This window comes from Arabidopsis lyrata (assembly GCF_000004255.2).
Source record: "Arabidopsis lyrata subsp. lyrata unplaced genomic scaffold ARALYscaffold_9, whole genome shotgun sequence".
Taxonomy (NCBI): Eukaryota; Viridiplantae; Streptophyta; class Magnoliopsida; order Brassicales; family Brassicaceae; genus Arabidopsis; species Arabidopsis lyrata.
In genome coordinates, this window is record NW_003302547.1 from 1,277,880 (window position 1) to 1,292,562 (window position 14,683).

At 34.0% G+C, this 14,683-nt stretch overlaps 3 protein-coding genes across 3 annotated transcripts; all 3 read left to right on the forward strand.

The window, feature by feature from the left end:
- Positions 1 to 1,544: 1,544 nt before the first annotated feature.
- Positions 1,545 to 2,751, forward strand: LOC9299268. The gene is made up of 6 exons (XM_002863146.1): positions 1,545 to 1,676; positions 1,764 to 2,031; positions 2,114 to 2,216; positions 2,297 to 2,421; positions 2,544 to 2,628; positions 2,712 to 2,751. The coding sequence occupies exons 1-6, from the start codon at positions 1,545 to 1,547 to the stop codon at positions 2,749 to 2,751; spliced, it is 753 nt and encodes a 250-aa protein (XP_002863192.1).
- A 5,301-nt stretch (positions 2,752 to 8,052) lies between these two features.
- On the forward strand, positions 8,053 to 10,614 carry LOC9299270 (replication factor A protein 1). Its single transcript, XM_021020389.1, has 10 exons — positions 8,053 to 8,387; positions 8,495 to 8,762; positions 8,854 to 8,950; positions 9,032 to 9,153; positions 9,225 to 9,283; positions 9,381 to 9,575; positions 9,650 to 9,834; positions 9,963 to 10,086; positions 10,187 to 10,360; positions 10,474 to 10,614. Exons 1-10 carry the CDS (start codon positions 8,229 to 8,231, stop codon positions 10,612 to 10,614), a joined length of 1,524 nt encoding a protein of 507 aa, XP_020876048.1. The 5' UTR covers positions 8,053 to 8,228.
- Positions 10,615 to 13,417: 2,803 nt separating this feature from the next.
- Positions 13,418 to 14,481, forward strand: LOC110227330. The gene is made up of 2 exons (XM_021021312.1): positions 13,418 to 13,798; positions 13,878 to 14,481. Exons 1-2 carry the CDS (start codon positions 13,621 to 13,623, stop codon positions 14,183 to 14,185), a joined length of 486 nt encoding a protein of 161 aa, XP_020876971.1. The 5' UTR covers positions 13,418 to 13,620; the 3' UTR covers positions 14,186 to 14,481.
- Positions 14,482 to 14,683: the final 202 nt, after the last annotated feature.

Consider the following 14,683-nt stretch of genomic DNA (forward strand, 5'->3'; position numbering starts at 1 on the left):
AATTCTTTGGAATCTATCGACTTCTTTTAAGAGAACTGTGGTTACTGCTTCTGTTGACTATTTTAAGTTTGTACGTTTTGAAGATGTTCTTGCTGGTTTAGTCGATCCAAGTGTTTGTGTTGGTATGTTTAACTCTTTTGTTTGGTATGTTCAGTAAATATTGCATGTGAACGTGATATTGTCGTCGTTTGTTTTGTGTAGATTTGATTGGTCGTCTCATGTGTGTTGGAAATTATGACGAGGATGAGGGAATGAATAGTACGTGGGAGCAGATATATTTGGAGTTAGAGAATGTTAGGTGAGTTCTAAACTTGGTTTATATATCTTGGCTGTGAGGGGATTTTGTGTAGTTGATTATAATGCTTTAAATATACCAGGGGTATTCGTATTCGCTGTCGCTTGCCGAAGGGGTATGCCACGAAATTTTTTTCTTGTCTGAAGACTTGTGCTGATAATATCATCCTGTGTGTGATGCGATTTGCTAGACTAGAGCTTTCTCGAGGTACTTATTTAAACACTAATACATTGTGTACGTGTTTATTCGTTTAGTCATGATTTGTCTATTGATATATTAGGTGATATGAGGGCTACTACTCTGTGTACCTGCACAGAACTTTTATTCAATCCTTCGTGTGATGAAGCTTCGAGGATGCGTCTTGCTTTTGCTTCTGTGGAGAGAAAACTATTTTGAACCCTTGATTTCTTATAATACTTAGTTGGTGTTTTGTTTTTTTTTTTTTTTTTTTTTTCTGATTCAAAAATATCTGTTATTCGACAATTGAGTTTTTTTAAAATATCACGGTTTGCATCTTATTCCTTGACTATTTAATCGATTTAATATATATGTGCTTATTGTCTAAATATCCAGTTAGCGTCAAATATACATACCAATTAATTGTTTTTATGTTGTGTCTTCGGAAAAATTTTGACATTCAAAATTACATCCGAATATTAACTTTTAGATAACTACAATATATACAAGATGCAAAATTCGTGAAACGCGCATAATTTAAAAAATAGTATATTTTTGTTTTGATCGGATTATACGGAATATATATTGACATATTTTTTTACTCATTACTTTGATATGAAATATTAATCTTCAAATCTATGGGATATTGCTATATCTTATTTTATATTATCTCCAATTTCCGACATTATTACACAAGGGAGAATATTATGGTCTAAATTATTCAAGCGAACAAAACAAAGTGCCCCGTAGTGGTGGAATTGGTCAATGGGAAATTATTGTCTGATTCTTTGCAGGCTAAAAGATGCCCTGTTGGTTTGGATTGATGGTACTCGATAGGTCTTGTATTTCTATGCATGGTCAAAATCTATGCGTATCTCGATAATGTTTTTATCAGTTTTTGTGGTTTTTCCGATGCAATGCATTGTAACGATAAATAAACAATGTAATTGTGCTTGCGTTTTAATTTGAAAATATGTATTTAAAAAAAAAATGTCCTTGCCTTTATATAATTGGGAATTTTTTGGTTCATATTTGCAGCACATGAAAAAAATCTCAGTCACTAAAAAAAAAAATGGATGAGCATGTCGACGATTTAAAACCGATTAAGCTTTGTTGGTCTATCCAAGTTAAGGTTCTTAACAAATGGCGTGAGAGATCTGAAGCCGGTTATCGAGCTTTACGCATGATTTTGTGTGATAAAAGGGTAATAGCATTTGTTTAAGATTATCGATGTTTATCTTATGTTGATGTTATGTTCTTATATACATTTGGCGTTCTGTTTTTATCATAGGGTTCTATGATTGAGGCTAAAATCAATTCCGAACTCATTACTGAGTATGATTCCGAGTTCAAAGATGGTGACTGGATATCTCTTCACCATTTTGAATTAGATTTGGTAACTGGGGATATGAGAACTACACGTCATGCTTATCGGATCAATTTTCTTCCTTCGACAATTTTGAATCTGATACCTGACAAAGACGATCTTCACTATACACTATATCCATCCTCTTTCCTTGACGTTTTGGATGATAAACTCATAAGAACTTACCTGATAAGTAAGTATATATAATATTCTTTGATTTTGTTCATGTATTCTGCTTTTTAATTTTTATTTTTCTTCTCTCTTTTTACCACTAGATTTGATTGGATATGTGGTTGATATCGAAGACATAAAATACTCTGACCCAAGTAAACGAAGCGCTGGTTATGCGATGACGTCTTTCAAAATTAAGGACGCAAAGTGAGACTTATTAATTCCACCTATATTCGTATCATTGCTACGTGTATAGGGGGGCTAATGTTTACATTTGTTTGTTGTAGCAATTATGTACTGCCGTGTGTTGCTATCGGAGATCTTGCTGAGCATTTTCACGATGAGTGGAAAAGGACTAGGAGTTCGCGGGTTGTTTGTGTTTTGCGGTGGTGGGGAGTCTATAAAGTTTCCGGTTTGTATCTAATTTATGTTTTGTTTATTTATAACGGCCGTTTGTCTGTATAGCTCCCGTAAAATGTTTTAAGCTGTACATTTCTGATAATTTAATAAGCTCGATGTAACGTGTTAATTCAGGACATATGGTTATCCAATCGGTTGGTAGATGCAGTCGTTTGGATCTTGATCCTGATATGCCTGAGGTTGCTGATTTCCGAGTAAAGTAAGAAATTTGATGTTAATTTTAGGTAATTCAGCATTTGGAGTTGTTTAGGTATGGTAATTGATTTATTATTTCCGTTGTAGGTCGTCTGCTTCGACAGGCTCTTCGCGGTATAGAGCCTGAGAGGAAGTTCATGTGTTCTGGAGAAGTGCTTGAAGGGGATGAACTTTGGATCTCCTGTTTAACTTAAATGTTTGTTGTTTTTAATTTCTATCTTTGTTGTTTCCAATTTTCTAAAAACGATCGGATTTGGATAATGGAAATCTTGTATGAAAATTAGGCTTTATCACTATAGCGTCATTCTTGACTCTGACTTTCTTGCTGTTCTGTTGTGTGTAGTGCAAAATTCACAAGCCAGTTTTATAAAAAAAAAGGCTGGTTCGGAGAGTGAATATGAGATTGACTGGGGGATACCAATTCAGCGTAATTGGTAGATGTTTATCGAAACATCGTGTCATCCATCTGTGCTATTACTTGCGCTAATATAATTGTAATAATCTATGAAACTGCGAACTGGAAGGAAACTATGTGGTTTCTTCTGTCTGATTTACGATTTGAAATCGTACTGTTATCTTTTATATTTTGTTCTTGCTCTTTGTTGGATGTCGATCAGATAACTTTCCTCTTTGTTTTTTTTTTGGTGGGAGGTTTATTATTTTTCCTTTTTTATTCGGTTTATTTTGCCACCAAATACATTCGGATTGTTTAGACAACTGACAAACTGTTATTCCGTAGTTGGGCTTTGGCCCATGAACGTAAGATTAAGTAAAATGTTAATTTTTCACATGTATAAAATCTATACATTATAATGCTGAGATATCAATTTCACAAATAAACCGAATATTTATCAACAATAAGTACATTAATATGTAGTGATATGGTCGTGTTCTTATAGTAAACTAGCTCACATGTTGATTTCTGTACGCACATCCTGATTTCCCTTTTTAGTAACTATAAAATGGTAACTACCTTAACCGGTTTTGTATATTTTCTATAATACTTTCGATTTGTCGTCGACGATATGGCAAATTATCATTTCGTTATTGGGCTCCGGCCCATGCATTTAGGGTTCTGTAAAATGTCAACTAATCACATATGTAAAAACAGATCTATATAACACCGTAAAGTTAGATTTCATCTTTCGGGATATTAGTTTATAAAATATTTAATAATCTGTAGCGATAAGGTCGTATTCCTTATTTCGTAAAAATACGAATGTTAATTCCCTTTTTTCTAGAACCCTAAAATGATAACTACCTTTAACTTATTATATAGAGATAAAATCGAATAAGTTTTAATAATATTTGTTAACATTTATTCACGGTTTGTGATATATATATGCATGTATTTCCGGGTGGAGATATCACGAAAAAAGTATATAAATACTGGCATCGTTTTCTTTTCTTTTATCATCCAAGTTATAATATATCTTCGCTCTGCTTCGAATTAGGGATTTTGTATTTTTACGGATGGAGCCGTATCCTCTTTCGAAGCTGAATCCTGATACCAGCGAGTGGCGTATTCGCGCAAAGGTTCTTGCTATTTGGCAAGAGTACTACGATCATTATTCGACGGTTGACGTCGTGTTGGTCGATGATAAGGTATAACTCATGTTCTGTGGATTATTGTTTTTAGTATAGTTTGCATGTATAAGTCGTAGTGTAATCATGTGTTGTGTATATCGTATCTCAGGGTGGGAAAATCCATGGTATCATACCTATGGAGCTTATGCCACAGTTTTCGTCGAGAATCGTTGAGAACCGATGGATAGTGATAACAGATTTTATTTTGAGACCTGTCGTGGATGCGTTGAAGCCTGTTGCTCATAGATTTGAGCTGGTATTTCATAAAAAAACATTATGCGATACTCTGCAGGAGAGATCGGGTGATGGTTTCTATGATTTCGTGGATTTTGGGAGAATCCTAAATGTGGTGCATGATACGTCCATTTGTGTTGGTATGGTTTTTATCAGTTGATTCTTTTTTTTTTTATAAATTAGTGTTACGCTTTTGTATTTCGACCGACGCTTTAATTCATGCAGATATCATCGGAAAGGCCATTAACGTTAGTAAAATAACCTCTTTTGGTTGTCACGTGTATGAGGATCAGGTGGAACATATAGTCTTTGATCTCCAAGATACAAGGTACATTATGCCACTTTGATACACAGAAGAAGTTGATCATTTATCGATCTGATTTATTTAAACTATATAACGCAGTGAAAGAGTTTTGAGATGTGTTTTAAGCATTACGGATGCTTTACCTCTTTATCGTTTGTGGATGACTGATCCGTCCGATGTTATCATATGTGTACTGCGATTTGTCCGTGTCGAGTTTAGGGAAGGTACGTAGCATAGAAGAAATAATTTATAAACATTGATTAATCATGGTTAACGTGTGGTTTCAATTTAATATGTAGGCATGTGGATATGCTCAGGGGTGCGCTGTTCGAAACTGTTGTTGAATCCTTCGATACCGGGTGTAAAAAAAATGAAATCAGTGTAAGTTATATATTTGTTTGAGGTTTACTCATTTGCTTAAGATGCTGATGGGCATCGCTTTTTTCCTGCTGATACATGTTTTATTCGATTGTTTGTTTGCTTTTTGTAGCTTCTTGATCAAGCACGGTCCTGTTGCGAAGAAACAGAAGATTAAAGACTGAACGTGACAATAGATCTATATTTTAGTTTATCTCCTTATAGATGTTTTTACGTTATGTTATCGTCTCGGTCTATCGGTCATACAAATTATTTTATTTTGGATATTTATCTTTAGCGTAATTAAAATAAAACAGATTTAATTTATATATTGGATTACTCACGAACGAAAACTACATCGTATTAAAAAAAAAAATGTATAGTGTCGCTAAAATTATACTGTGTCTGTTGTTTATTCTTGGGATATTGAGATTAGAATTGCTTTTGCAATGAACAATCTTAATGAGGTATATATATATATATAATCATTAAATTAATAACGATATGTGTTGTAAGCAATATTTATTTAGTTAAATTTATACCTAAATAGAAAATCCCCGGAAACCTTATCGAGTTATTTATAAAATTCATATATAAGTATATATTCGAGTTATTCGTGGATTAGGTATTTTTGGTTTCATTCATAGCATATAAATATATAGTCCCTTACGCGTCTATTCGTGTTATAATCGTCGTCATGTTTACCTCCAAAACATATGATAGTGTTTGGCGATTGAATCCTTCCAAGTACGAGTGGGTTGTCGAAACCAAGGTTCTTTGTTCGTGGACACGGCGTCTAGAAAACAGTGGCAGGCGTTTAGAGTTTGTTCTCGCGGATCGTGAGGTTTGTTTATATTATACTGTTTTGTTTTTTTATAAGATAATGCTCTTGGATCTTATTTTTATGGATTTGTTCGTTGTAGGGTAACAAGATACAGTGTTCTCTATGGGGAGAGGTTTACGATAAATTTGTGTCTGTAATAGTTAGCGGTAGTTGGTTTCGGATTAAGGACTTTAAAGTTGTTCATCAGACTGGGGATTGCAGAGCAACCTTGCACCGCTATAAGATGATTCTTTTGAAAAACACTACGATTGTCAAGATACCTGGTATCGATAACAATCAGTTTTTTGATTTTGTTGATTTTGGAAGTATCTTGGACCGAAGATATTCTGACGACTTTTTGGTTAGTAAGATTTGTGGTTCTAATTGTATCTAAACATGTTATCTGTTATATTCACTGTTTTATTGACGTTTCATATTTCCGTTGTGCAAGACTTGATTGGAGAGGTTGTTGATGTCCAAACTTCTAATATCGAAGCTGAAACCAATGGAACGAAATTACATGAGGGTTCCGTTGTTTTTAATGATAAGGGCGTCCCTTTATCTGATGAAGTTATACCAGACTATGATTATTTACTAGATAGGTCGAAGAGATACAACGAGGGTAGATTAGTCGTAGAAAACAAGGAACCTACTCGCTCCTTGAAGCGTAGTAACGAGGATGTGTATGGATTTTCATCCACAAAACGTTTTCGTCCTCTTACTGGTGGTTATAAAGAATTACTTGAAGAAGTAGGAGGAATAAACGATCAAGGCCATGGAAGACTAGGATCCGAATTTGGTGAAGATGACGAAGAGGACGATGATGAAGAAGAAGAAGAAGAAGACACCGAAGGAGACGAAGAAGTTGAAGAAGATGTAGATGCCGATGAAGGAGAAGGAGAATACGAAGAGGAAGAGACGTATGGGGAATTTGATTATGATGGGGATGATAGCATATATCGCACAGTTTCTTTCTATCTACGTGACAGACGGTACATTCATTATGTTTATAATAGTTAGGGGATAAATACTAATTAATATCCTTACACATGTACTGTTTTACGTGTGAAGGAATGCTATGTTGAGATGTCGCCTGTTTGGTAAAGTCGCTTTGACTTTCTACGATACATTTAAAGAGCAAGCTGATGGTGCTGTTATTTGTGTTATAAGATGGGGACTTATTCGTTGTTATGGAGGTTTGTTTTGCCTGCTTAGTATATAAGATGGTCGGGTTTTTTATAGATGTATGCATGTTAAATAGTTAGTTTGATCGAGTGCAGGTGATGTGGCCAAACATGCTACAGATTGTACGCGTATTGAGATTAATCCAGATATCCGTGGAGTGGAATGCTTTGATGAATTGTAAGTTTAGTTTTCCGTATAATTAGATTTATGATGTTGGGTGTCTGGACTATAATATTATTAATTCCTACGCTTCGGTGTTATTGTGAAGGGTCAAGAAAAACATGTAGTTGGGTATCTTGAAGAAGAAGGAAGGATTTATAGTCTCCGGTGGTGGATGTTAAAGTTATTATGTTTCAATTTCCGTTACGTCTTAACAGAGTTGTTTCAGCGATACCTCTATTATGCGGATCACAATTATCCCTTAGTTTTGTTTATTTTTTATTCTATAGTTACGTTCTTATTATGGATCATATATTTACGGTACGTTCGTCAGCGAGAACATTTAAATTTACATCGAATTTGTTATTTCGTTGGGGCTTAAAATAATATTTTATATATATGTTAAATTGATCATTTCGTTGAGGCTGCGAACAATATTGAAGGATTCTTTTCTTTAGTCATAGGCTTCAAAGTGTATGCGTTATATAAAACTGGAAAGTGAAGGAGGACTTACACCTTCGTTAGTTTAAATTAATAACATAATACATAAATATTTTTGTAATTGGATTCCATTGAAAGTTTACTCTTATCGACTTTGTTTACAGAAAATAAAAATATGGATTTGTCACAAAAATGTAAACATGCTTAATCTATGATTTAGCGAGACGATAAAAGTAAATATTGCGGTTTTTATCTACGCATTCGATTCGAAAATATCTATAATAACTATTTTGTAAAGCTATAATATTTCCAGAAAATTTTATATGCTAATATCGAAGATTTACATTTATCTCTTAATTCGATTTTGTTAATATCCATAATTATTAAATTTTATTCTATATTAGTCGAAAAGGTCGGTTAAACCCTAAACATTTTATGGCTATATATAGGATCTACTACTCGCTTTCAACATTAACGAAATCTATTAAGATATTATACTTTTGTGCGTTAAAAAATGTCGTCAAGCAGAAAAAGCAAAAATTCACTAACTTTCATCGATGATATCAATCCTATTCACGATCAGAATAAGATTAAGGTGTTAATCTTGAGGCTGTGGAAGGCGTATCAGAGAGATGCGGGCAATACAATCGAGATGGTTTTGGTGGATGAAAAGGTTATGATTTGATTATTTTTTGAGATTATGTCTTCTATATCATGTGTTTGCTTTGTTTTTGTATCGTATAAGTATGCTAAGCATATTCTCTTTTTGGTTTTAAGTAGGGTTCAAGAATCCATGCAACTGTTGAAGAAAAAAATATCAAAAAGTTCGACAGTGTCCTGAAAGAAGGTGATGTCGTTACCTTGAATCCTTTCAAGCTCATCAAGTACTCTGGCGATTATAAGAGCAACAGTCTTTCTTTCAAGATTTTGTTTTACCGAACAACCCAGGTCAAACCATGTGATGATTTTCCAAAGGAAGTCCCTGAGAAGTATTTTGTGGAATTTGGTGATGTTTCAAATGGTTCACGAGACACGCGTGTTTTCGTTGGTAGGTCTGGTTTAAACAAAATATCTTAATTAGTTTGATATTTGTTTATCTTTATCGCTGTCAAACTAAATAACGATACGTATTATTGTAGATGTTATTGGTCAGATTGTCAACGTTGGACCGATAGAGGATATAAAAATCAGAGGAAAGAGTACTCCAAAGCTCGACGTCGAGTTGCGTGATCGTGGGTATGTTAATTATGCTTAGTCATTATAAGAGTTTGGTTTTCTGTATGCTTCGTTTTTTTGACGTGTTTATCACGTAAATAGGAACGTACGGTTAATATGTACTCTATGGGCGGATTTTGCTAAGCAAGTTAAGGTTTATACTGAAGCAAATCCAGCGGCTGTTGTTTGTGTGATTAGGTGTGCTCAGGTTAAGGAGTGGAAAGGTATATATGTTGGTCGAATAAACTTCAAATATTCCGATGACTGTTCTAATTTTAATTGTTAACTTATTTAGGTAATTGGACTATATCTAATGCTATGGGCGCAACACGTGTATTACTCGATCCTCCAGGCGTTTTTGTTGATGAGTTCAGATCAGGGTAATAGACATAATATTGTTTATTTATTATGTTTTGAGTTATTGTATATGTCTGTATAGATATTAATATAGAATTTTTTTTGTAGGCTACCAACCGATGGCGTGGTCTTGACTAATCATGATAATAGTGAATTGTTTGCTGGATCAACTGTATCGATACGTGATCAATTCTTGGTGAAGAATCATAAACGAACTGTCCGAGATATAGTCGAGGCGTTAGAGGTAGACACCATAAATTTATGCGTTATTCTTTATATTCATGCGTTTTAAAAGGTAAAAAAAAAGTTTGTTTGTTAATTAGAACTGGTTGGTATTTTAAGTCTGACCTCTAAAATCTATAGGAGGGTATGTGTGTGGCCATGGTCATTGTTGGATCCGTCGAGCGAACATCGAAATGGTATTACGTTTCGTGTAAGATGTGTAATAAGAGTGTCGAGCCTTATCCAGAAAATTCTGGTGATGATGGAAAACCACCTCTTTACTATTGCGGCGTTTGTGACAAGGATGTATCTGCGGTAGTGTTCAGGTGATCGTGTCTTTTGAATGCATTGTTTATGCCATCTTGTGCATGTTAATACCGTCATACTATGTTGGTGTGTGTAGTTTTAGAGCTCGGTTGTTCATTATTTGTTCTGGAATAACTGTTTGTTTTAGGTACCGATTGGTTCTGGAGGTTTCTGATGCAACTAACTACAAAGCAAGGTTTTTGTTGTTTGATGCAATGGGTAGTACCCTCCTTCGTAGAACTGCACAGGAGCTCTACAATGCAGTTTCTGAGGTAATGGATTCGCTTTTGCTATTGTTTGTTATGTTGTTTTTTTATATTTTTAACGATTATTTGTTCGTATGTTTAATCTATTTGCATGGTTTAATGATAGAATGACCCCTCTATACTTCCCTCGGAGATTGGGGCATTGGTCGGGAGGCGGTTTCTTTTTAAAGTGAGTATAGGTGGCGATAATCTGAAATCGGATCCGTTGCATTACGTGGTACAGTTATTTTCTGATGATGATGAGCTGATTAAAGACTATTCTGATGGTCTAGACTCTGAGGTTCGTGTTTTGTAGCTTGGGTTGTTCTGTTTATATGAAACTGTATATATGTGTTAAGTTTACTAAATATTCGGTGTTTTGCTTTATATATACTTAATATTGGTGTTTCTAAGGTTTTGGTGCCTTTGCCCGTAACGCCTATTACAAAGGAGGCCAGTGTTCGCCGTGGCGGTGTATCCGTCGAGAATCCGAAACCTCCTGCGAAGAAAATCAAAATCGAGGGCAAGAAAGAAGAGAGTTTTGCCACAACTTAAAGAAGAATTTGGTTTTTTTTTTATATATCTAGATTTAGCGGTTTTATTTATATTTAAATATCATAGCAGACTTTACAATACATTGTGCGACTTTATGTTCGTTTTTTGTTGTGACTGAATCTGGATGTTATTTGGTGTTTTCGTTATTTGTTTTTTTTTGTTTTTTTTATACCTTCCCGAGTGTCATATTTAGATATTGTTCGTTTTTCGTTTTCTATGATCGGTCTGATGTTGTTTGGCAAACGACAAACGCGACGTTTCTGCTTATACACGTGCAAGTGTTTTCGCTAGGTCTGAATATATTCTATACGCAACTAATACATGCATTTTTTATTATACTAATGATATGTGTTAGGTGTTATTGTTTGACGCCAATGTATTCACTTAGAAATATTGTTATAGATTAAGAGTCGCATGTAGGTAACATGTGTTTAGCAAGACGTGGATATTATTATATATGTATTATTATAAAATATTGGATTTCGTTTTATGTCGTATATAACAGTTTCACGTTATTTGTGATATATTTGGTATCTGATTTAGCATGCTGATTTATAATTAGTTAGGGTTATGTGAGCATTCACGAACTCTATATATTTGCACGTTTTATATTATGCTTATATGGTCTACTAACGTAGGTTGATATCCCGGCCGTTTCTCTGAGCAACGTATAAATTGGTAGATCTGTTGTATTGAGATATGTAACATTAACAATTCTAAAATATTAAATATTCGACGGAATTAGAATGTTTCTTTTTAATTTGACATGCGACATACGCATATATAAAAACATATATACGGATAAATACTGTTTGTGTAACAATATGTTAGAGTTAACATTTTAGGTATTGATAGATTTGATCATATCTCCTATTAATATAGTGGTATGTTTGTTATTATCCATAAAAGAAAATATTATTTTCCTTGGTTTTAAGTCGCTCAATATTTTACGTAAAAATATAGGTCTTATTGGGTACCCTAATACCTAGCTTATATATACGTCTATAAATAATACATGCATTCTTGTGTTAATCATTGCGAACGCTCGTGTTGAAAAGATGGAGGTAGTCGTTAGTATTTTTACTTGATGTTGGTCTGATATAGTTTATTGGTTTTGCGTTAAATTGGCTTTCTCTTTCCGAAAATAACAATCATGTTGATTGATTATTAATATGTGAATGTTTTGATCGGACAGGTTAACAAGCAAAACACTAACTCAACCCATATTAGCCAGACGGATGAATGCATCGTAGCTATCCAACAAGCGGCTTCGTGGGTGTTGTCGGTCGATAGATTGCGTGGTTTATTTGTTATGCTGATGGATGTTTTCTGCGAGGCAGATCCGTTGTCGGTCTGGGATGCTACCTGGGATGTATTATTTAAAGATGTGTTGTTTCCACAACAAATTATTTTTAACGATCATGGTAAATGTACACCGTTAGTTTTTGCCAATATTTACAAATATCGTCAGATGGCTAATGTTTTATTATTTTGTTCTAGAGCCGGAGTATGCCTACAATGAAATCCAAAACTTTGAGACATTTATGCGTAAGGAAAACTCTACGTTCAATGTCTATGCGGAATTACGGAAGAGAGTCGCTTTAGCTGGTGGTCTTACATGTGATCCTTCGTTGGAATATAAGATGCGTGATCAGTTTAACAATCTTAAGATAGATTAGATTGTTTGCATCGTTTTGATTTATTTCTGTTTATTTTAGGGTTTTATAAACTATGTTTCTGCTTGGTTCTCTCTATACTATTAGATTTGTTTCGGCAAAATAATAGAATATTTTTTTATAGACGGTGTTTTGAACTATTAACGCTGCAATGAAGATTTTATTTTATTATTCCTGTATTGCGTTCTCTTAACATTTTTTTTTTTATTGACGGTGTGTCTTTATAATTACGCAATGAGTTTTAAGCACCATAAAACGCGATAGTTAAAACACATGGTTTCTTCTTCGTTGACCGTCAAACAACTTATGCTAGATGAAACAACGTCCTATAATGTGAGATGCATGATAGCTGATGTATGTTGAGTAGCTTCTTTAATTTGCTATATGGTTTCTTATGATTTTATACAGATCTCACGGTTATGTTATCTATTCATTTTATCTCCAAGTGATATTTCATTTTATCTCCAAGAGGTTTAACAAGCTATGGAAAATTAAATTTCTGTCATTATAACTTGTATTTATGAGTTGAGATTAATTTAAAAAGTAAAATTCGTTTAAAAAGTAAAATTCGTTGTGCTCGAATCACATATATGATTAATACTATATAACATATCATTAAAATATAATATTTATTTCCGTAGATTTTCATCTTCTCTCAAAGTTATGTATGGGTATTACCAAATGCGTTTGCTGTTAAAGTAAATATTTAATAAAATTCCTTCTTTTTTTTGGATACAATCAGTATAAAAAGTAAAATTTGAGTATATCTAGAAAATATATTGATTAGTAATATATATCGCAATATTAAAATATAATATTTCCAGTTGTTCTATTAAAGAATACCATAGTAGATTATTGTTATATACAATTTTCTGTTGGTTTCCTCTGTGTTCACGATCTTCTAGGTTTTGGAGACAATGAAACGTGGTAGAGGTCAGAAATAAGATCGCAAAGCTTGCATACGTTATATATTTTATATTGTCGTATAACCATAATCATTTTTTATAAAACATTCTTGTCTATCACTCTGATTTGTTTTCATTATGCCCGTCCAAAGGTGATCATCGACGTATACATCACCGTGTTTATAATAACAACTTCGACTATTTACTCGATGTACCCAAGGATGGTGCGAAAAAGGCAAGAAATTATCGTATGGAGAAACTCAGAGCACGAAGGACTGCCTTCCGTAATAGATTATCGGGTTAAGTCTATTATCTTTAAAAAATTTATTAATTTAATTAATAAAAACGCCCACACACGCGTAATTAAGTTGTAGTGACATATTATATTTTCCGTTGTGATTAATAAATATTCATAATTTCTAGGCATGGAGTCGATTAATCGAACACGTGTTATCGCGGCATATGAAAACATGATATCTGATGAATTACGTGCGTTATTGAATTCACGACCTCCTAAGGATGTTTGTTGTCGTGCGAGAGCGCGCCGTGTAGCAATACTTAAATCAAGACGGATAAAAGCGAGGACAAGACCACCAGAAACCGGTACGATAGCCTTTTATATTAAGTTTTTATTCTCGAAATTGTACGTTTGATTAACAAATAAAAAAATGTTATATATAAGGGTTGGTGTTGCCGATTTACGAAGATGATTACGTGCATTTCCTCGCAACCGATTCGGATTCTGATCATGGTGATAGGGAGGACCAAACAGACGACGATAATGCAATGGATTATGATTTTGTTGAACATCTCGATAACGCCGATGAGTGTATTATGGAACAGGAAGGGTTTGGATCCATACCGATCATAAATGTGAAACCTGGATTAAAAGAAAACGGTACTTACTATGGTTGTTTTTTTTATAATTCTTTAAAAAATATAATTGATATTATTGTGTACATGAGTGCTTCTTGTGTCAGGTTATTTTGATGATGGAGATCCGTTTTATACCTGTCAAAATTGCGGTGCTTATATGTGGTTTGGCGAGCGTATTAACAAACGTGGAGCTAAAAATAGGCCTATATTTTCTATGTGTTGCATGAAGGGTAAAGTGGAGCTGCCTAAACTAAAAAATCCTCCACCGGTGCTTATGTCGATGTTGTATGGCAAGGATGAGACAAGCAAAAATTTCCGTGCTTTAATTAGAGCATACAATATGATGTTCTCATTCACGTCGCTTGGTGGTCAAATTGATAATTCCGTGAACCATGGGAATGCACCGTATGTGTTTCGCAGGCATGGTCAAAATTATCATCGCATCGGTGAACTTTTGCCTGGCCCTTCCAAAAGTCCTGCTTTCTCGCAGCTCTATATTCATGATACCGTAAACGAAGTCTCGAATAGGATGGGTGTTATGGGGTGAGTTGTTTATTGTAATATACTTTTTATATTATGTCCACGAATTAATTTCCGTTTTTGGTTGTTTTT